The sequence below is a fragment of the Macrotis lagotis genome, chromosome 5 (genome assembly GCF_037893015.1).
Source record: "Macrotis lagotis isolate mMagLag1 chromosome 5, bilby.v1.9.chrom.fasta, whole genome shotgun sequence".
NCBI classification, from domain to species: domain Eukaryota; kingdom Metazoa; phylum Chordata; class Mammalia; order Peramelemorphia; family Peramelidae; genus Macrotis; species Macrotis lagotis.
Genome location: NC_133662.1, coordinates 145,453,016 through 145,477,918, shown reverse-complemented (window position 1 = coordinate 145,477,918; position 24,903 = coordinate 145,453,016). Strand labels below are relative to the sequence as shown.

Below are 24,903 nucleotides of genomic sequence, written 5' to 3'. Positions count from 1 at the left end.
GCAGATTTAAGCTCAATGTCAGGACAAGCTTCCTGATAAAAAGAGCTCTCCAGGAGAAGAATGGGCTGCCCCAGAAGGTAGGGAATTTCCATTCATTAGAGGTCTTCAAACAAAACTTTAGTGAGCCCTTTTAAGAGTGTTGTAGAGGTGATAATCAGTCATTGTATTACATAACCTCTAAATTTCCTTCCAACTTTGAAATTCTGTGAGTAAATGAATAATGAGTGAATGAATGAAAACTGAGTAAAATGGTAATTTTGAATATTATATTTTTAGTTTTTTATCAAGTGAGCAAATGTATTCTAATAACTTTTTTGAAGGGATTTTTTTTCAGGATCTCTTATAACAACTGATAATTACTATTGAATGAAGTTTTGATATTAACTTTTCTGATAGTTATTTATTGTGATTTGGAGGATATTAGAAACCATTAACAAATGAATGGCTTCAATTTTTTATAAATGCTGTGTAGAAAATCATAAAACTTTGGTCTAGGCTATATTAAATGTTCAAACAGATATTAGTTCTTTCCCTTTATGAATATTTGTTTAGACAAAATCTAACAAGTCTCTGTAGCCATAGGTTTGCAACATACATTCCATCCTAGCTTAGCATCTTTTTGGGGGGACTTCAAATTTTTCCATAAAAAGATTTTGCCATACTGTCTGAAATTTAACTTAATCTCGAAGGTGATACATGAAAAAGAGAACATAACAAGACTCTTCCATATAGGGGACCAAAGGGGCATCTCTCTAATAAATACTTAAAATATGGTATGTGGATGGATGCTATGAGAGTTTGGGCATTTATAAATGTAGTTTTTTTCTGTATTTTCTGGGTTCAAGTTCCTGAGTAAAAGATAGTAAAGTGTTAAATATAGTAACTAAAGAAAGCATGCCATGTTCCACCTGTTATAGGTAGAAAATAAACCTGGGAAGAAAAAAGACAGAAGGGGGATGAAAAAACTAGCCAATTTCCTTTAAAAAAAAGCAATTGCAATGCTTACCAAAAATATAAACATTCTTAATAGTGACTTTACACCCAAGTTGAGCCATCATCTGAAAGTCTACAGAAATATTTCATTATTACAGTGAATTTAAGAGCATTGCTAGAAAAGATACAAAATTATCTTTTCTGGACAGCTACTCCAGAACATTAATAGAAAATTCTTCATCACAAACCAAATGGGCTTTCTTCTATCAGCTATCCGGTGATATGCCCTGTAGATCTAGTGGATACTATAGTTATAAAGTCATGAAGAAGGGTGAACTTTTGAGTCCCAATTATTCATAGAATGTGTTTATTATGCTTTAATGTAACAGTACAGTTGAAATTGAATAATGCTATTTTGAAGCTAAAAAGAACTTAGAAATTATCCAGAGCATTGCCCTCATTTTAACAAATGAAGAATCTGAGTCCCTGGAATACAGAATGACATCTAGCAAGGATGATTTAATCAAGTGGGTTGGGTTTTTTTTTTAAATTGAGGAGACATAAATATATTTAGAAAAAGCAAAGAAGGGCGACTGGGTGGCGCAGTGAATAGAGCACCAGCCCTGGAGTCAGGAGTACCTGAGTTCAAATGCGGCCTCAGACACTTAATAATTACCTAGCTGTGTGACCTATTTGCCTTGCAAAAACCTAAAAAAAGAAAAGAAAAAGCAAAGAAGCTGTCTTTAGATAAGGAGAGATTAAAGGGGAGGATGGGATATAGTCTTTTAGAAGATGGAATCAAGGACTTTACTTGGCAAAAAAACTAGACTGTTTGTTCATGTGACATGAGCTAATAAAAATAGCAAGAGAGAAGATATCGAGTCATATGAGATAAAGAAGAGGAATCTTAGAAAATGGCCTGTTTTTTTTTTTTTAATGAAGTGTGAACCAAGGTCCTCAGATGAAAGGATGAATGTGAGAGCAGAAAACGTGTGAGAGCTAGAAGAGAGCTGATTTGATTGTTAAGTGGGATAGTGAGTTAGAAATTAGGATATAAATTGCAATTTATATTGATTGCTACAAGCTAAGTCAACAACCCTTTATTAAGTTCTTGCTAAGAACAGGTACTGTGCTAAGGAATGAGAATACAAATATAAGTAAGGAAAAAAGTCTTGCCCTCAAGGAACTTATATTCTAATAGGGTATAACACATAAAAAAACTGAAAAACAACATTGAGACAGGACAGATAGATAGACGGTCAGAGAATTAATAGATGATAGGGAGAGAGAGAGAGAGAGAGAGAGAGAGAGAGAGAGAGAGAGAGAGAGAGAGAGAGAGAGATGGGAATCATCTGCTTAGAGATGATAGATACACTGGAAGGTTTAAATATGAGAAATAATAAGATGACAAAATGAAATTGTATTGAGAAAAAAAAAATATATATATATATATATCTGGTCCAGAATAGGATGCTCATAGTTAGTTCATGTGTTATAGATGAACCAGCAAGAAAACTAAGAAATAATTGGAAACAAGAAGGGAACCAGGAAAGAGAGCAATAGCACAGAATCCTTAAAAAAGAAATAAATTATTTGGGAAGAAAAAAGGATCAATAGTGTAAATTGCTTCAAAGTGGACAAAGATTAATGATTGAGAAAGGGCCATTAAATCTGGCAATTAAGAGGTCATTGGTAACTTTGGAGAGAGAAATTTCAGGGTTTAAGGACATTGCAAGGAGAGGAGGTAAAAGTACCTATGTCTGCTGCTTTCTCAAGGAGTTGAGCCACAAAAGGGAGAGATAAAAGATAATAGCTAAGGGAGATGGGAAAACAATTGCAGGATTTTTAATTTATTTTGTTTTAGAATGGAGGAATCTTAGGCATGTTTGTAGGTACAGGGAAGACTCAAGTAGACAGGGAAAGAGTAAAAGTGGAGGTAATAGAGTGAAATCTGTTGGAGTGAGTTCCTTGATTGTAGAAACCACTGTCTTATTACTGTTTTATTCTTAATAGATCCTTAAGAATATCTTGAAATTCCTTCTTCTCTGTAGACATTATTTTAAGAATAAAGTATTGTGCAGAAGATACAACATAAAAGAAATCATCAGATGAATGGGGAAAATGCATAAGATAAATTATAACTGATTTATGTGTATGTAAGAGATACAGAAGAAGGTGGCTAATCCATTGAGTATAATTTATCCTCACCTTTAGTTTATCCACCCCCTGGATAATTTATGGAAGGAAATTCATAAAAGTTATATCAGGAAAAGCATGCTCTAATCAATCACAATCTATATTAAAAGGCTAGCCCTGCGGTGGCTAGGTGGCGCAGTGGATAAAGCACCCACCCTGGAGTCAGTAGTACCTGGGTTCAAATCCAGACTCAGACACTTAATAATAAACTAGCTGTGTGGCCTTGGGCAAGACACTTAACCCCATTTGCCTTGCAAAAATCTTTAAAAAAAAAAAAAGGCTAGCCTCATCATTGAGATCACAGATCCATCCCAAGTATAAATCTAAAGAGTTAGTTATATCTTAACATCTTAATTTATACTGGCTAAATTAAGCTTAGACCAAGGTTTATCAAAATAGTGAACTTTACCAAAATAGTAAACACAAGACTTAACAGGGCTTTCTAGAAGTCATAGTTTCAACCTGTTGCATTTAAGGAGGCCATTTACTAAGATGTCAGTTTTGTAGTGGGAACAGAACATTTCGGGAATATAAAAGAAATAAAATTGGCACAATATGGGAAATAAGTAAAATTGGGACTGAAGTAAAATTAAAGTAATTATAAGAATTATAAATTTCTGAATACTATAGTATAAAATTAAAATTATGGAAGCTTTTAATTCGAAATGATCACAGAGGCCATTTAAAATTCACTGCTTACTTGATGGATGAATCTTTTTTCCAGAATCCCTGACAAGGAGTCATTTAGCCTGTGTTTGAAAATCTCTAATGTCTGGAAATTCATGATCTCCACAAAGCAATATATTTCATTTTAAGATAATTCTCAAAGTTAGAAAATTCTTCCTCATCTTCAGGTCCAATTTCTCTCCTTATATTTTAAAGAATCAAAGTATGTATATCTGAAAAGGACCTTTGAAATCATCTGCTCCAATACTTTCATTTTATTATTGAGGAAAAGAATCCCAGAGAGGTAAAATGAATTGATTAAGGTTTCAAAGGTATAATTTATTCCAACCTTTCTTTTAACATAACAGGAAACTAAGACTAAGATCAATTCAGTTTTTTAACCAAAGTTGATAAAGAATAAGAACTTCCCAGGAGAATCCATAAAATTCCCTTTCCATATATTAATCCTTCTTTCATTTATGTCCTGCTTTCTTTTCCCCCCTCCTATTTTAGCATACACAGTTCTCTCAATTGTTCATTATGTTACATAGTCTTAATTCTGCCCACCATCCTGATTTTAACCTTCCTTAATGTTCACTCTCCTAAGTCTTCTTCATTTCCTTCTCCTCATTCTTTCACTCTCTAGCTTTCTATGTAAGATTAATATTAAGCTAATAAAAAGTTAGATCAATAACATGAATAAAAGTAACATCTTTCTTTTGAATGTTAACATATTTTTAAAAAATCTTCAATAAATAAGTGAGTTATATATTTTAAGGTAAGGAACTATATATTTTATAAAATTTGAAGGTGAATATATTTTATGCTTGTTCATATTTTGTCACAACAAAATGATATCTTTTATTAAGAATAATATTTTATTTTTGAAATATGACATTTTAACAGTCTTGTATTTTTTCAAAGACTTGGGTGTTATGTTAACAGACCTCTGACTCATGTATCAAATTTAGTCTATTGATAGGCAAAGACTGAAGAGCAAAACGAAATCCTGAGATCTCATTTTTACCCTTAACTTGAACTAAAGTTTCCACCCAAATCTATATAGCTAAGAGTCTTGTTTTATTTTTAAATAGTCCCTTGTTGAAAAGAAATATGATAAAAGTTATCATGAACCAAAAAAAAGATAAATCCACAGATGATGAAAGGATTTTAGAGACTTTAGCCATCAATGTAATCATTTATAAAGGAGAGAATTAAAAGTCCTTATTTTTCTAAAAGTACTCCATGGTGATTGAATAAAATAAACAGCAAGATATGTTGTGGTAGGAAGTCTGATGATCAAAGAGAAATACTGAATAGATGTACTTATCTTTTTGATAAAATAAGGAAGTAATTCCTTTCACACATTTTGTGATCCTTTCTGCCTGAAAACTTTGTGTCCTCAAGTCAGAATTTCAACTGTTCCATGAAAGAAAGACAACTAAGCTGAGATAATAGTGTCAGTTTTAAGCGTAAGGCAGCATGGGGACAGTGTTTAAGCTATTGCTCCAAACCATTTGAATGGAAGTATTGGATTAGCTATAACCTAGTGTCAGATCTTTAGTTAGATAAACCCTCTGACTGTTACTGACTAAAGGATTCATGACCACAGCTTTCAAAGCTGCTATTACATGAGTTCTTTTTCATGAGAGCTTTTTGAGATGTGTCTGGCTAACATAATATTTTCAAAATAAAGTAGCTATTATTAGTTAAGAATAATAACCAAAAATTCACAGCCTTGTTTTTTCACAGGAGGTTTCAGCCCAGTAGGAAAACTTACACGAATACCATCGAGCTCACTACAAATGGTAAGCCATTCTCTATCAGCATTTCAAAATCTGGTACAAAACTATAAATGCCATTTTCTATACCATCTCACTGTAGAAGAAGTTTTTCCCCCCTTTAAGCAAAAAAGTTTTTCAACACTTTTAAGAAAATGAATCATTTTTCCCCTGAACTACATTTTTTTCCATTTCCTCAACAGTAAGTAGTTGAATAATGCCTTATCACCATTTCCCTAATCACTGGCTTTAATTAATGTGCTAAAAATGAATGCAATTGGGGTATTTAAAACATTTTTGGAGGTCTCGATTCAATCTCTTACAAACCATTCATACTTAAATTATAATTCTACTGATTTATATATTTCCAAAATTATTTTCAATGATTGACTGGCTTAAAAGTAAACATGATTTTTCATTCCTATTATGTGTTTATTTTAAATAATGGTAATAATAATATCAATATATCTATTTATATGAAATTGTAGTCATTTTTTCACAAAATGGAGTACTTTTATGTCTATGCATTTGATCACATATTTATTTTGTTTTTATTAATTATATGCAGCATACAATGCAATAAAGAGGGAAGAAGAAAAAATCCACACACATGTGAAGGTGGATAGCTAATCCAAATAATTAATTTCCCATTTATTTTAACATCTAGAATTCTGTTTGCAGAATTCCTTAGTATTAACATTACAGTTTTTATTAGGTACTAGGACACAGTGAGTTGGGTACCACTTATTTCCCTAAATATTTTCTGGTTTTTAATTTTTTTCACATTATTAACACTTTTAATTTCTAGTTGCCATAATATTTCATTTTGTGAGGAAAACTTCATTGTCTTTTTTTGAAGAATTTGAAAGTCTTTCTATGCAAGAAATTTAAAATTGATTAATAATTGGATATTTAATTATTCAATTCTGATTAGCTATAGTTAGTTAACAGGCACTTATTCTAATATTTTTCCAATGATATGCAAAGATAAATTTCAGCATTCTTTTTTGTAAGATTTTTGAGTTCCACTTTTTTCTCTCTCCCTCCTTTTTCTCCTCCCTCCCCTTGATATGTTATACATGTACAACTGTGTTAAACATATTTCCACATTAGTCATGTTGTGAAAAATCAGGACAAAAGTAAAATACAAAAGTAAAAGAGAAAGGCAAAAACATAATTTTAAAACAAATTTTTTAAAGTTCAAATAGTATGTTTTGTATAGTATAAAATAGTATACTTTGGCCTAGATTCAAGTCTTCATAGTTCTTTCTCTGGATGTGGATGGCATTTTCCATCACAAGTCTTTTAGAATTCAACAGGTACTATTAAGCCCAGGCAACGTTACTAGGCATACAAAGAAATACAAAAAAATTCCCTGCCCTCAAAGAGCTCTTTTTCTAATAAGGGAAGGAGTGTGTAAGGTGTAGGAGAAGATGTATGCAGAGTGGGGAGAAGGAAATCTCCAGTTCTCAGACACTAACAACTGTTGGGGAAGAAGAGGTGGGAGAACATCTGGAAAGGGTCTCCTGCTGAAGGTGGGATTTGATCTGTCTTCAAAGAAAGTAGGAAAGCAAAGCAAAGAGGTAAACATGAGAAAGCAGAGTGATTCATCTGATGCAAAGACATAGAGACACAAAGAATGACCAGTCGACTGGTGCAACTGGATCATATTTTAATGGGGTCTAATATGTGTTTTTGCCTTGAGGCTATGAAACTAAAAACTGACACATGACTATTGTATGATGATCATTGACAACTTAAAATTTCTCATGAAAAAGAATTATTTTTAAATAATGAGAATATTAATGTTAAGTTTAATGTTAAGTTTGTTCTTTAAATGATGAAGTTGAATTTTTAAAGTCAACTATTGGTGGAAATAATTTAGAGTATATTTGAAAACTGTTCTTAGTAGTTCTATTATTTAATACGCATTTGATTTTTTTTAATCCCTATAGACTTTTTTTTTAAGTAGCAGCTGTGTTTGTATTTCTGTTTTTTTTTTCTTTTGTGTTATAGGACTTACTAAAGTTGAACCTGGTAGTGTTTTGTTTTTTTCCTCCCTCTAGGCAGATTATGGATCCCCATGCTTATTAAATACTTAAGGGTTATAATCAAATAAAGATCAAATTTATCTGAGACTCTGAAAAGTAATAGCAGTAGCATTCATAATAGTTTCCTGATTTAAGATATTCTCTATTGACAAAGGAAAAAATGTAATACTTAATAGTTTTGATATTGTCAAGTTTATTAATTTTTTTATTATTTTTAACTTATTAGTCCCCCTTGCTTAAACTAATATTATTTCTACTCTAACAAGATAGTAGATAGAGAACAGTGCAGTGGATAAAATGCTTGTCTTTAAGTCAGGAATACTTGGCCTTTTGAGTTCTGGCTCTTGAAATATAATAGTTGTATGATCCTGAGCAAGTAATTTAACCTCTCTGAGTCTCAGTTTGCCCTTGTGTAGCATGAGGCTAGTAATAATTTATACACCATATCAATGTTGGGAAAGTTATACGACATAATTTATGTAAACTGATTTGCAAACTTTAAAGTACTGTATCAATCAATCAATCAACATTTATTAAGCACCTCTAATATGTGCCATCCATGTACTAAGTTCTAGGGATACAAAAAAGCAGCAAAAGAACATCCTTTCCTGTAATGGAGTAATCAACATGTGAACAAATAATTTACAAAGGAAACAATGTAAGGATTAAATAGGAAATAAAGAAAAAAGGGAAGGCACTACCCAGTTGGGGGAGGCTTCCAGGAAAACAAGATTTCCCTTGGAGTGTATAAACAAATCCCAGAAGTTCAAGAGGCAGAATAGAGGGTGAAGAGCATTCCAGACATGAGAGACTGCCAGAGCAATGCCTAGAGCATTTTTATTATTATTAATTCAAGAGATCTTGTACTGGATATTTGTATTTGAATTTGGCAAATTTGTCAAATGATCTTATTCTCAAATCCCCTTTACATAGCATTTTTAAAATTCATAATCATCATGAAATTGCTTAAACTCTTGAATTCCTCAGGTACCTAGGCCAATGATAAATATCTATGTACAGTCAACCATCCTAGACTCTCTACCCAGCATGAGCCTTCTTTTCTGGGTAGCTGGGTAGCACAGTGAATAGAGTGCTGGCCTTGGAGTCAGGAGGATGGGAGTTCAAATCTGGCCTCAGACAACTTGCTACTTACTAGCTGTGTGACCTTGGGCAAGTCACTCAACCCTGATTGCCTCCCAACCAGGGCCATCTCTAGTCCTCCTGATTCCTATGTGACCCATGGACCCAAATGGCTCTGAGAAGAAAATGAGGCTGGTAACCTAGCACAGTAACCCCTCCCTCAAATCCAGTTCACTTGCTTGTCATGGCATCACCAACATGATGTTGTCATCTTCGGAAATGAAGGGCAAATCTTATTATCTACACTTTGTACAAATCCTGTACACACAGAAAGACACACACAGGTACCTGCAATGAAAGTGACTGTATGACACATGCATAGATTTCCAAACAGATGACAAGAGAAGAAAAGGATCAGGGACAGGGAAGACTTTATCGGGGAGGTGATAATTAGTCTGTGCCTTGAAGGAAATATTTTAATAGACAAAGATGTGAAAGGAATTTATGTACAGAAGTGCAGAGGATCAGTCAAGAGAGTGATGAATTGGTTGGAATACTGAGGAAATGTAAAGAAGTAAATTTGAATTGGAAATTGTGGGTGGAGTGACTGCAAATTTGGGAGATTTTAGGGTTCAGGCCATGTGCCTTCACCACCAGAGAAAAGGGCAAATCGTTTAGGTGATTTTGGCCTGCCCAATGTATTTTTCCCCCGTCTGACTCAGGGTGTACCTCAAAGCTTGAATAGCAATGACCCAGTAGATCTGTAGTTGGTGGCAATAGATCTGTAGTTGGTAATATTGTCAGAATGACTGGCCCTTTGTCCACAAGGGCTGCTCCACTCAGTGAAGGCTACCAGAGTAGAACTGGGAGGCTGGGGGCATTGCTATTCTTAGGGCTCCTGGGCTTACTTGCCCTTCATTGATAGTTGCTTAGCTGTTAGTGTTCCCTTCTCCATTAGTTTTTCTGCCTTTCACGATAGCTACAGGATCCAGATTAGTAGGGCCAGTGGTCTAAATAGCAAAGTTATTTCCCAGCACTCAGGTTTACATGATCTTCAGTAACAGTTATTAGCAACTATTATTCCAGAAACCTGGAAGACCTTGAATAACCAGCCTATGATAATTGGTAAAAAGAAGGGGATCAACAGAAGGGGGGATTTTGAGTGAAAAGTCACATGGTCAAACTGCATTAAAAAGATTCATCTGACAGCTCTGTGAAGAATGGAATAGAGTAGAGAAAGACTAGAAGCAAGACAAGTTGAAAAGAGAATTTGCAATAGGCTAGGTGGGATAATGAAGGTCTAATACATATTAGAGCTATAGAAGAGGTAGAAGCAATAGATTTGGTGAGTAATTGGATGGTATAGGGCTAATGAAGGATCATTAGATTATAGATCTAAGCAAGAGCATGCTGGTATTTGACAGTCAGCTCCCTGAATACACATATCACACTTTTTTATTTTTAGTTTTTTTCCAGGCAATGGGGTTATGTGGCTTGCCCAAGGGCACACAGCTAGGTAATTATGAAGTGTCTGAGGTCGAATTTGAACTCAGGTACTCCTGACTCCAGGGCTGGTGCTCTATCCACTGCGCCACCTAGCTTCCCCCCACATATCACACTTTCAACTTTGATTTAATAGTATTTTCTCCATCAGATTTTAAACATCTAAACAAAACAATAAATCAAGCCCTGATTTGTAACCTTTGCTGATTTCTGGGGTGTAAATGTAACAATCGAGTCTTGCAATCTGGCAGGCCAACACACTCACTCCACATGTACAGGGGAGTGACCTCAGTAATTCTAATGTACAAAACCTGAATGATTTGGAGGTGAATTGTGCCATCGACAGAAATAAAGAAATTAGCACAAGGAGTAGTTTCAAGAGAGGAAAATTAGTTTGGGATGTGTTGACTTTAAAGTGACAGCAAGGCATTAGGTGAAGAGGAGTCACTGATCATAAAAATATCAACCTCTAGGTTAATATGAACTGTGCTGTTTATCTTTTCAAAGATCTTTGCAATCACCTACCTTTCCAATTCCTGCTCTCGGTGAACTAGTCAGACTTCCTCAGGACTCTCGATTTCCCACCTCCTTGTTTTGTACCAACTGACCCATATTTTAGAAAAACAGTCTCTCTTCAACTTAGAACTTAGGCCCCTCTCTTCCATTTAAATGCAGCTCATGTAGTTTCTTCTGCATAGAGGTTTTTTCTGATCATCCACCTACACGTACCCTCCCTCCCAAATGTCTCTCTATTATTGATGCATGCCTTATGGATCTATGTATGTATTAACTTGATATTTGTGCTGAAGATATGATATATCTACTCCTTATCTTCTCCATTAAAATAAAGTCAGTCCAAGAAGAGCCAGAGGATGACATTTTCTAGGGTATTATTTCCTATCTTATTTCCATGTAGGGAGGAAAGGAAGCAACACAGGGGAACAGCTTCAACATGATTTAGGAACATCTGTTTCAATGAAGGTGAAGTCACTGAATGTGTGAGACATTAAATGGCTCACTCACATTTTCAAAGGCAGCAAGTAGCAGAGTGGATTTTGAGCAGAGGCCCTCTAGGTCTAAATTCTGTTTTCTTTTTGTCTACTAATAATGAGAGATGAGTAGTGACTGAAGAATCAAAGTCTTGGAGAAGACATGAAGAGCTGGGATCAGAGTTACAAAAATATCAGCTTTGTCTAGGAAGAAGATCATTTCATCTCATCCACTGAAACAAGAGAAAAAAAAAATAGAACAAAACCAGAGGGTAATGATTATTTTTGTTCCCTAATGTGGAGAAGTTGAGTTGGGGGAAATTCATCTTGAAGGAAAACTTTGGTAAAGTAGGCAGAAAAGAGGTCATTTACTAGAAGTAGGATAGAAAGTAAAGAGTCATGTCTGACTTGATCCCATTTGGGGTTTTCCTGGCAAAAATGCTGAAGTGTTTTGCCATATCTTCCTTCAGCTCATTTTATAGATGAGGAACTGGGCCAAAGAGGGCTAAATGACTTGACTGACTGGATTTGAACCAACTTTCTCCTGACTTCAGAGCTGGTGCTCTATCCATTGTGCTACCTAACTGTTTCACTTGAAGACTAGAATTGATTGATTATAAATATCCATATCTGTACACATATAAGTTTATAAGGATTCAGAGTCATTTGGAGAGTTAGCAAGGTCTGAATTCCAGTCCCTCCATTATATAGTGACTGTAAAAAAATAAAGTCATTTAATATCTCAGTACTTTAGGCAATTCTCTCATATTGTAAGTTGTCAAGAAGGTACTGATCTGTGTGAGTAGAGGAAATGCCTTCATGATGAAATCACAGATATATTCTATAACCCTCAATCAATTATATAATATTCAGCATTACCATCACAGAAAAACAGCTTGAGCTACTTCATCCAGTCTTGTCCCAATCTAACCAACCAGAGGATGAAATATTAACTTTACTATTGTGTAATAAAATAAGTAGAAAATACTGGACCTTTTTAACATATTCAGTCAGTTACCCCTAGCTATTTTCTTCTATATTTGAAGGGTGAATTCCATGAATTAGCAAATCTTCTGTACTTGTGTGTGAGGGACCAAGGATACCCCCATGAAACACCTACTGCCATCAAGTTTAAATGCTACTAGTTCACTACAGTTTAGGTTAAATGGGAGGCAGCATGAGACCCAGAGGCCCAAGTTTGAATACTTATTTATGTTGAGCAACTCATTTCATCTTTCTGTGGCTCAGTTTCTTCCTCAGTTAAATGAGAAAGTTGTACTAGAGACCTCTGAAGTCCCTTCCAATCATAAGGCTATGGTCCAATAAAACAAATAAATCTCAATCATAAGAAAGAATCCAGGAACTTTTGCCATGAAAATTTCTCAGACCAAGGAACTAAATAGGTATTGAAAATATTAGTTCTAACCCCTGTGGTCAGAGATTACAACAGAGTATTTCACAGTAGTCCATTGACTTTGTCAGTCAGGTATTAAGTACCTACTGTATCCAAGTCCCTGTGCTAAACACTGGCTATACTGAATATAAAAAGAAAAAAAAAAACTCTCAAGGAGTTCATAATCTAAAAACTTTACTAAGTGAATTTTTAATAGATTTTCCATTTTAAAAAAAGTCTTGGGTGGCTAGGTGGCACAATAGTGCGGCTAGGTGGCACAGTATATAGAGCACCAGCCCTGGAATCAGGAGTACCTGAGTTCAAATCTGACCTCAGACACTTAATAATTACCTAGCTGTGTGGCCTTGGGCAAGTCACTTAATCCCATTGCCTTGCCAAAAACCCCCATAAAATAAAAATTAAAAAGTCTTATAAATTTCCTCAAGTTAATATCAACTGGTGCCTTCACCCTTTCCCCTTTAATATTCACAAGTTAGAAAACTAGTAAATATTATTGAATTCATTTTACCGACAGCAGATGTAATAATCCTTGGAATCTCAAAATGGTGGCAATTCCTGTAGCGCATTTGCTATGTCTTTGTTTTCCAATCTCTTCGTCAGGGTGCCCCTAGAGATTTTCATGAAGTGGTTTCAGAAAGAATAGCAGATGGTGGTTCACATAACTTTGAAGCCCTTGTTTAACTATGCTAGGAATATAAATTCCCAATAGCGTTTATGACTGGGTAACTATTGTTTGCTCTGGTAATATTAGCTGCTGTCATTCCTATGTCTAGAATGAAGCACCAGTCAACAAAGATACACTCAGTGGCATGGTTCCATACTGCCAGGACGGACAGTATGACTTCATGGTCATTAGATCATACCACTTCCATACTTTGAAGATACTAGTACTTGAACTGAAAAGAAAAGGAATTTTCAAGGATACAATTTCTTGTATTGTAGAGTAATTTAATTATTTTCCTGTTGTGGGGGGGGGGTGTAAACCATACATGGATAACTATATGCTCACAGTCTATAAATCCTTTGTAGTTCACAATAGAAATATGTTTATATCTCTTTAAGAGTCACTGCACCTGCTTCTGGCCTTTATGGCAACTTAAGCATAATATCAGTCCCAGATTAATGAGAGAAAAGGTCACTATCTGAACCCTGGAAGACTGGTGTAAAACTTAGTTAATAGTTAAGTTGAGTACTACTATGGGACATCTATATTTACTTTAAGTAAAGAAGTTGTTTGCAAATCAAAAAGGAAATGCAGCTGAATTCAAAAGGGAAACCTTTATAAAAATGTTAGTGTCTTTCATGTCTTTTTCATGTTTTTTACACTGGGAACAAAATTTAAAAACATATGTGCCCTTCCTATTTAATATATTAAAAAGAAATATGTACATAACTGGTTCCTCATTTTTCATGTAATTATATTAAATATAATATGAGAACTTAGAAGTTATTTGTGATTTTAGGGTATTTTTTTTTGCAAGGCAATAGAGTTAAGTGTCTTGCCCAAGGCCACACAGCTAGGTAATTATTAAGTGTCTGAGGCCACATTTGAACTCAGGTACTCCTGACTCCAGGGCCGGTGCTCTGTCCACTGTGCCACCTAGCCGTCCCCATATTTGTGATTTTAAATAAAGAAAAAAGCGGATTTATGTAGCAACAGTATTGGTATAATCATCTTCAAAACCTGACCCCCTTTCTACTTTTCCAGTCTTCTTACATAAGTCACCTCCACATATGCTTTGATCTAGTGACACCGACCCCCTGGTTTTTTTCTTAGGAAAGGCACTTCATCTCCAGATTCTGGACATTTTCCCTAGCTTTCTCCCAAACCTGGTTCTCTACTTCTTCAACCTTGTCTCCTGACTTCTCTAGTCTCCTTCAGATCTCAGCTAAAGTCTCATTTTTGCAAGAAACCTTAATTTTAGTATCTTTTCCTCTGAAATACCCCCCATTTAATATTATATGCTAATAATGCAAAATTGTAAAATACAGTCCCCATATACAAATTTCACTTTATTCATACTGTAAAAGAAAAATTGAATTAACTTATTGGAAGTTTAAAATGATGATTCAGTATCACTTCATACATTGGACAAAACCAGCTAAGAAGCTGCATAGATTTAATCTTCCTTTGTAAAATCTTTCTTGTTTTGTTAAAGGTAGGTTTACAGGCAAAATTATGCACTATCCAGCTCTCCCCTAAGAGAAACTTACATAAACAGTCTTATTGTTCTGAAAACATTTTGTAATATGTTTTGATACTTCCTATTATTAATGAAATTCATGCAGAAAAGTATTGATTTAGATCATAGTGTGGTTAAGCCATACCACCCACTGCGTTGTCTGGATCAGAACATTACATACTATCTACATAACTTGAAACCTTTTGACTTTATGATAATTAAAAGCCATGGCTTCATATTTTCTGTTACTCTAGTACAGTATACAATATGACTACAATATTAGAATATTTAATGGTTTTATTTATTCATATATATATTTAAGAAATATTTTTCAAGATTTTAAAGTAAAATCTCATTCAACTCATTTAAACATAAATCCAGCAGTTCACATACATTGTTAGCAGCCTCAAAGAAGCACATAATTTTCAGTAATTCATCTGATGCAGGAAAAGTCTATAATGTGCCAGCAGGATTGAATGTACCTTCACAAAAATCATAAAATGAAACCCATTGCCATCTTCTTCCTGTATGCTATTGCTGGGTGGGGAGGAACTGATAAACTTCAAGGCTTATTACTCAAGTCATAAAACAACTAGTTTTCATTTTCAGGAAAAGTTGCAACTCAGAAAAGGCCTGTTTATCATTATTTAAAATTCAGATTTACATGCAAAATTCTTAGTCATCTAATGTTATTAAGGTCTGGGCACCTATAAGTAGCAAACATAAAACAATTTGATATCACAAAGACTAGATAATTCAGACCTTTCTTTAAATTTATTTCTTAAAAAAAGATGAGAAAAAACCTTTTAGATTATATTTTAGATAAGCTTTATAATTTTGTATAGCATTTATATCAATATTCTTTAATCCCATAAACTTGTAGTCATTTTTTTAAGATTCTTTGATTTACTTAGATGGCCTGCCCTTTGGTCAAAGAATATGTATAAATTATCTTTTACCATATTCTTGGATTTTTTTTCAATTTTAAATCTTGTTTTAAATTTACCAGTGAAATAAATTCACATAGTTCTTTATTTTTCTTCTGAACCCTACTTTTCATCTTTTCCCAAAGTCATCATAAGCAAATTGGGCCATTTCATTTCCTCTTACCCATTAAAAATACTGAATATGTGGCTGTACCCTCCCCTAAATTATCCTGGTGGCCGCAATAAACACCTGAGAATATCTGTGGATTCTGTGAGGCAATACTTCACCAGAGGGAGGAAGCAAAGCTTTCAGCACCCCACAGTTCCAGAGACCTAACCAAAAAAGCCTAAGGCTATTCGTTTCCTAAGGGGACTCAGAATCTTAGATAAGTTCTATGACTGCTCTTTGCCAGATGTACCTAAACTGGATGCTCTTTGATTGTTAAAGTGGCTCATTCCATCCTGTGCCCATGTCAGGATCAGTGCCTACCAGGTTCTACTATTTGCTAATATTTGCATTGAACTTGATTGCAAAGTGCTTCAGATAAATTATTTTATTTGATCTCAAATACTGTGTGGCCTTTGACTCTGCTCTTTCAGTCTCAGTTACCCAGTCTGTCAAATAGGAATAATAATAGCACCAATCTCACTGGGATTGTTGTGAAGATGAAATGAGATCATATAGATAAAGCACTTAGCAAACCTTAAGACACACATAAATGCTGTTATTATTGTTATTATCATTTCTATTTAAACATTCCCTGGAGGCCTGGATCTCTTTGTACAAAAAAGAGAAGAAAAGAAGACCAGGCAAGTATAGACAGGCAAAGACATCTATGGATCATATGGAAAAGACACTCACTTGTAACTGAGGATATTTGACCATGTCCTCCAGATAACCATCTGCAGGGTTTCAGTGACTTAGCCTACCCGAAAACTTATCCATATTCTTTGCTCCCCAAAGAGATCTTTTCTATCATGTCATTATGCAATTGACCATTTTCAGTTATCCCTGTTGAGTTTCATTTTATTTTTGTCCCTTACATACATTCTATCAAATTATCTTGAATCATCATTCTGTCAACTATTTCTACTAGTTATCTCTCCCAACTTTGTGTCTCCCAGTAAACATCATGCACAAATACACGTGAATATATAATGTGTCTATGTAGGCATTCATGTACTTTTTCCAAATCATTGATAAAAATATTAAGTAGCATGGATCCAAGATTGTTACAATGATAACTTTAGTTGGCAATTTAGCTGGTAATTACTGGTAATTTCAAAGATAGATTATTCTGCTTATTAAAATGCCTTAGCAAGACTGTCAGCAGTTTCCTATTAACATTTTCCCGAAAGTCGTAGAGCAGTTATAAGCTATTAAAGTTTGATATTAATTAAGATTTTGGGGATGTATAAGTATAGTAAAGTATAAGTAAAGTCTTTGTTTTTTAAGACATGAAGTTTACCAAATATGTTTTTATGTTAATCATTAAGTTCATTTTTACATCTTATTATTGAATATTTATTTAGATTATATAAATTTTACCTATATATAAAATTTTTATGCTATAATATGTTAAACTTTTTTTCTGAAAGATGATCAAAAATTCCTTTTTGAAATCAATGTAGCACTTGATCATTTATGAAAATTATTTATATAACCCTTAGTAATGAGTGAATGAAAAGACATTTATTAAGGGGTTTATATGTGCAAAGCATTGTGAATAAAAATAGAAAAGCACAGATAATGCCTGATCTCAGTGAGCCCACATTCAATGGTGGAGGTTAACACATAGAGGAAATTTCAGCAGCAAGTCAAATGTCACAGGTCCATAGTTCTTATAGAACAGAGGCAGGTGAAGGTGATAATGTATTTTTTCAGATGTCATTGTTACTAATATCTCTTTCCAAGTTTGAAGCATTTTAAGACCAAGGACTTTTGTGGCATGAATCCATTTCTCGGTGATGGCTAAGGGATTGGGGCTTGATCTTCACAAGGGATAGTGGCTTCAGGAACCAGGCTGAGCTGAGAGTAGGACTGGTGATCAGTGGGACACTAACACTGCCTAAGATCTTGGGCTTACCTGACCATCAGTGATAATCAGTTAAGGCTTGGTGTTAAGGAACTTGGGCCCTTTCCTTCCAGGTCTTGTTCCCCTCAATAGGCTATAGGTGTCAGGCTAGAAACAGGTCTTGGACCTACTGCTATTCCTAGGGTTCTTGGGTTCAGGGTCCAAGCTGTCTCCATCACAATTTGATGAGAGATAATGGTTTAAGTGGTGGTAGTGGTTTGACTGGTCTAGTACATGCCACTTCCTGTGCCTCCCACAGGCCAAGTTGCTGCTTCAACTAATCTGTCCCATCTACCTAAAAAAACCAAAAGATAAATTGAAACTATAGTTGAATTACCTAGGAAACGGATTGCTTTGGGAAGTTTAAAAGGAAACTTTAGGAATTACCATTATACTACTATTTATAGCCAGCCTCAAACTAGAACAAGAAAGAGCATGTTTCATATCCCATCCAGCCCAACTCTGATCATCTTCTTGAAATCTGCCCTGCCACGCCTTTCCCCCACACTTACCACCTTTTTACTTGAAATGGTAATCAAATCAATACTACTGTTGCTTCTGGTAATATCATGTCAGTCGACATTTTATCCCTGTGACTTCCCAGAACAAATCACCCTTCTCTAATCGCTCTTGCCCCCTCCTATTAGAATGTTTTGTCTCTCCCATTAGAATGTGAGCTTCTTATCTCTGAGGTACCACTTCACACCTATTAGACTGGCCAATATGACCAGAAAGGACAATGATCAATGTTGGAAGGGATGTGGGAAATCTGGGACACTAATGTATTGTTGGTGGAGCTGTGAACTCATCCAGCATTTGTGGAGAGCAATTTGGAATTATCCCCAAAGTGTGTAAATAAAATAATGTATTATAATAATAATTATTGTTATAGTATATATATTACAATAATAAATATTTTATATTATATATAATATTTATAATAATGAAATAATGTAAAATAAAAATGTACATTCCCTTTGATCCAGCAATACCACTACTGGGTCTATACCCTGAAAAGATCATGAAAAAGGGTAAAGATATTACTTGTACAAAAATATTCATAAAGCCCTGTTTGTAGTGGCAAAGAATTGGAAATTGAGTGAATGTCCATCAATTGGGGAATGGCTTAGCAAACTGTGGTATATGTACCTTATGAAGAAATATTGTTCTATTAGAAACCAGGAGGAATGGGAATTCAGAGAAGCCTGGAGGGATATGCATGAACTGATGCTGAGTGAGATGAGCAGAACTAGAACAACATTGTATACCATAACAGCAAAATGGGGTTGATGATCAATCTTAATGGACTTGCTCATTTCATCCATGCAACAATCAGGCACAATTTGGGGTATCTCCAATAGAGAATACCATCTGTATCCAGAGAAAGAATCACGGAGTTTGAACAAAGACCAAAGACTATTACTTTTAACTTAAAAAAAAGTTATCTTATTATGTAATCTTGCTAACTCTTACATTTCATTTTTTTAAGGATATGATTTCTCTCTTCCCACATTTAATTTAAATCAATGTATAGCATGGAAACAATGTAAAGACTAACAGACTGCTTTCTGTGGGGGGGGGTGGGCAGAAGGAAGCAAAATTTGGGGAATAATTGTAAAATTCAAAAATAAATAAATAAATATTTTATTTTTAAAGAATGTGAGCTTCTTAAGAATAGGGACTAGATGCTATATGTGTTTACAGGGTTTGTCACATAGTTGGTGTTTAATGAATGCTTTACTTTTGTTGTTGTATTCCATGATTTGTTTACTTGAATGCCAAGATAAGCTCACAAAATTTTCTATTCCTATGGTGCATTTCATCATGCTATTTGACTCCCCTTACCTTTTCTGTCTTTCCCCAGCTAATAGATGGAATGTTGGTGAAAATAGCTAGAAGAGAAAACACTAATCCTATATATTCTTGGTATAAACAGATAATTAGGTCAAAGATTGAACATTGAAGATAAAATAAGACCAATTTTAAATCATAAAAATGAAACTAGATGTTATGTGTTTTTCTTAAAACCATCATAAGATTTTCCCATTGCTCTCTCACTTTAATTGTTTCTGTTGCAAAATTTGGAATCAACTTTTCTGAAGATATTTTTGAATGAGAATTTACTTAAACAGACTTGGAAATTTCAATTCAGATTCAGAAGTGACCCATTTTTATAGTCAACTTTATCATTTTCTCTCTGGCTTCTCTCATAACTATCATCACTTCTCTTGTGCATATTTAATTAGTACTTTTTTTAGACTCATTACACCATAAAGGATAGTGATGTTATGAAATCTTAAAATAGAAAACAATATTCTTTTTTTCCTCCACCATATTTATCTATCTGAAGTATAGTGTGGTAAAATGAAAAAATACTGGTATTAATATTGAAGGATGAATTGATGGTGCCACAGGTTCTATATTTAATTCATGCAATCCTGGACCACTTAGTTAACCATTTTCTGCCTGTTTTCCATATTTAAAGAGTGGAATGAAAATAATTTTGCCTACTTTTTTGAATTATTATGAGGAAATCTGTGTGTAAGTCATTTATCTCTATGTAAATGTGCATTTTTCCAACTATGAGCTTCGGATAACCCTGGAGATCATAAATTCCTACTATTATTTGTCATCATCAGAAAGCACATGCTAAATGAGTTCTGATTACTTCAGGCATCAGTTATGGCCTGCCCAGTTACCTAAATGGTTCTTTTGCTACCATGCCCAAAATTACCACCATTAAAATCATCCCTTAGCAGTTTGCTGAAGATGCTAACCCACTAACTGCTAACCCATTCTACTATCAATCAATCGGTTAAAATTTACCAAGCACTTACTGTTTCCCAGGTGCTGGGGATACAAAAGAAATCATAAGCTTACAATGTACATAAAAGAAAAGGCAGCTAGAGCCAGGAAGTCCTGAGTTCAAAACCAATCTCAGACATTTACTAACTGTGTGACTCTGGGCAAGTCACTTAATCCAGTGGAGAAGGAAATTGCAAACCACTCCAGGATCTTTGCCAAGAAATAGGGCAAGAATGCATAACTAAGCAACAATGTACATAATGAGTACATACAAGGTCCTAGCATCCAGGGATCAGGAGATCCTGATTGAGAGTGAGGATCCTTACTTTCTCCTCTAGAACCATCTGAGTCCAGAGATCAGATATGAATCAGGACAACTAGAGATAACCCTGAATGTGAGGCAAACATTAAGTGACTTGCGCAAGACACAGAGCTAGTACATATCTGAGGTCAAATTTGAACTCAGTTCCTTCTGATTTCAGGAACTTCTAGCTTCATGAAGAAGCTGGAGCTTGAGTAGAGTTTTGAAGGAAACTAGGAATTCTAAAAGGCAGAGATCAGGTGTGAAGTACATTCTAGCTTGTCTCCAGCATAAAGGCATTGAGATGAAATATGGAGTGTTAATCTGAGGAACAGCTAGCTTCAGCAAGACCAATTTTACTGGACCATAAAATAATGTTCAATTAGGTACAAAAGGTAGGTAGAGACAAGATTGTACAAGGGTTTTTTGTTTCATTTTGTTGTTTTAGAGAGGGTTTTTTGAGTCAATTGTGGTTAAATGACTTGCCCAACATAATACATCCAGTAAGTGACTGAGGCACCACCTAGGTGCCCTGTGTAAGGTTTTGAAATCCATATAGATGTACAGAGTTTATATATACACAATATATATATATATATATATATATATATATATATACATATATATAAATTTTTAGCTTGAAGCTAATGGAGAACTCTAAGAATTTAATGAAGTAATGGAAAGGAAATGTCAGACCTGCCCCTTTAGGAAAATCAGTTTGGTTGCAATTACATGGAGAATGCATTGGAGGATGAGCTTACAGCAAGCATTTGAAAGTTTAAAGGATGAACTTCAACATTCTGATATAGGTTACAACAAATTAGTTACTCCTGTCTATGTGTGGCAATGGATTTTTCAGTTATATCAATAGAGTAGATAGCCTTTTATTTTATTAACTATGCAAACATTTTAATATGAAATTTTAGAAAGCTATCATAAAGAATTAACTTGGTAGTCACAAAAAAGAGAAGGAAACAAAGCTAGTTTTATATAGATTTTGCAAGACATGATAACTGATTGAATATATGATGTGAGACAGACTGAAGAATCAAGAATAAAGCTGAGGTTGAAAATCAGAGTAACTGGAAGGATGATTATGCCTTCACCAGAAAGAGAGAAAATCAAGAGGGGGTGAACTTGGGGTTTGGGGTAGATGATGAGTTCTATTTTGGACTTGTTGAGTTTAAAATGTCTACAGTATATCAGAAACATCCAGTAAATAGTTGTTGATACATAACTAGAGCTCAATAGATTAGAGAGTCACCTGCATAGAAATAATAGAACTTGTAGAATAATTCATTAGCTAACTAAAATATAATAATATTAAATAATAAATATTAAATAATAAAATATAATAACATAAAAAAGCATTTAATAAGCTCCTGTTTGTGGAACATTCTTGTAGATGCTTAAGGGAAATGCGGAGTTTAGTTAATCCCTCAGCTTCTGTGTAGTTAGGTGGTAGTACACAAACACAGGTATTGATAATACTCAATATTAAATTTTTATAAAGTTATTTAAGAGTACATTGTGTGAAGTTTGAGGAAGAAGGTCATTACTTATCCAAAGGAACAAGAGCAGCTTCTCCGAGGGAATGGCAACTGAAGTGAGTTTTGAAGAATGGGAAGGGATTCATTAGGCAAGTCAAGGGTGTGAAGTTATTTTAGGCTTAGGAGAATGGGTCCAGCAAAAGGAGAGACAAAAACATAGTGACTAGTAGAGAAGCAGAGTTGTCTGGTTTGGCTGGAGCATTCATGGAAGGAATCAAAGACTGGAAAAAATTGAATACCTTAAATGTCAGGCAAAGGAATCTGAACTTTATTAGAAAGGGAAGTAGAGGGAGCAGATGAGTGATATCATCCTGATCAGTTATCTTATTGATCTATTAGCCTAGGCTGTCACTTAGTAGAAAGAATTCTATAGGAATGAAGCTAATTATTAATCAGTTTTTCAGCTTTATCATTTAATTCAGCAAATATTTATCAAAGCCTAGTATTTGCAAAGCATTATTCTAGGCACTGGGTGATGCAAAGACTCACTTCCTACTCCCCCTCCCCCCCAAAACAAGTCTCTGCCTAATATTCTATTAGGACATTCTGTTGTTAGGGAAACAGATTGGGGGGGGTAGTGAAAAGAAGACCAGGAATGCATTCAAATTCTTGCTCTGAGGTTTATTGCCTGTAGGAACTTGTACAGTTTTGCACAGAGAGGTGATGGAGAGTGTAGAATCAAGGTTGAACCAGGTCATAAACTTGGATGACTAGGAGAATCAAAGTGTTGTCAACAGAAATCAAGAAGTTTGAAGAAGAAGTGTAGGTTTAGTAGGAAGACTTGAACAGGTTGAATTTCAGATACTTAAAGCTCATCCAGTGGAAGAAATCTTGCATGAAGTTGATGTTACATTTTTACTAGAGTTAAGGAAAGAAATTGGAAATAGATTTCTAGAGTTTAGGAACAATCTTCATAGAGATGATTCTTTGATCATTCAACAAATATTTATAGTCTTGGGTTTTTAATCCATAGAAATTAATGAGATTCCTGGAGTAGAGGAAATATCAGGTAGAGAAAAATATTGTGCCAATATTGTTTTCTCCTGTGCTGGCCTTACATATCCTGTGTGCATCTAATTCCCATCATTGTGGTCTAAATAGCTCACATTGTGGACTACCTGGAACCTATACACCACAAGCTAACTTACTGAAAGGGGAGATTGGTGCTCCCAACCTATATATTTTGATATTCAATTAAAGATAATTGAAGTTGATGTGCCAAAGGCTATCCCCTCAAAAAGGGTACTGAAATGCAAATCCACCAAGATAATAGGAATTGCCTCAACTCTTTCCCCTAACTCCTCCTTTACCCTTTCCCAACATATACAACACACATTGCTCCCCTATATAAACCCTACCCCTTACTCCTTTCTAGCTGCTGTTGATCCAGCCATTTCCAAGAACCTTACAACTGTCTCTAATTACCTTCTTTACTTTACTAAACTTCCCTCACTAATTCAACTCAATTGCAATCGCTTTGCAACTGTCCCTGAATTTTTCTATGCTTCTCTTTCCCCATGATGCTTACCCCTCTTGATGACTGCTTCTGTAGTCAGCCTAGCTGCAACTCTTGTAACTGTCCTTACTTTTCATTTTGCTCAGTTTCCTGATTGTGCTGCTTGTAACCTTTCAACTACTTGTCTGTCTACTCTCTCTCTCTCTTCTTAGCCTGGGCAAGAAAGAGCACCTTTTTCTCAAAGATAAAGAAGGAGAAAATGAGTAAAAAGATAGATTAATAGAATTGAATGATAATTTTATTTATAATGAATTTAATGACATTTGGAAACCTGAGAAGAGTTGTGTGAACTGATGCAAAAAAGAAATCAGCAATACTGTGTGAACAGTACACAAAATGACAATAATTGTAAATCATAAGACTAAAAATAAATAGAAACCCAAATTATTGTAATGACAAAACTTGATTCCAGAGAAAAGATAACAAAACAGATCTCCCTCTTGTTGAGGTAGATACTACTTGAGGTAGACAGAATGTCATTGACAGAATCAGCCATTTTTGTTTTAGTCAACTGTTTTTCTTTGTTAGGAGAAAGGATTCATTTCTGGGCAAGAGGTTGGGAGTACCACATCTAGAAATGATCATGATATAAAAGCAAAAGGCATCAGTATAACTTTTCTTTGAATGTAAAGCAATACTGAGGTAGGGAGTAGAGAATATGAAGAAGAAGAACTCTGTGTGAGGTCTTTTTTTTCTGTTTGGTTGATTTTTTTATTTCTTCGAGTTAAGTAGATGAAGAAATTTACTGACAGAATCAAGAGAAATGCTTGGGGTTTAAGAAAACGGCATTGCAACAATCACTGAGGGGGGATAGTCCATTAAAGTTAGAATAAGTTTTTTCTTCCATCAGTGAGGGTCTATTTATGATGACATGAATTTGATGTGGAGCCAAGTGGCATTGGCTTCCTTCATCAGGAGCAAAGAAGTGAATATT

At 34.6% G+C, this 24,903-nt stretch overlaps 1 protein-coding gene across 1 annotated transcript in view; it reads left to right on the top strand.

The window, feature by feature from the left end:
- AHI1 (Abelson helper integration site 1) overlaps window positions 1-24,903 on the top strand; it is a 282,116-nt gene that overhangs the window by 202,967 nt on the left and 54,246 nt on the right. The window contains 1 exon segment of the mRNA XM_074187648.1: window positions 5,548-5,603. Within this exon segment, the coding sequence (XP_074043749.1) occupies window positions 5,548-5,603 (56 nt within the window).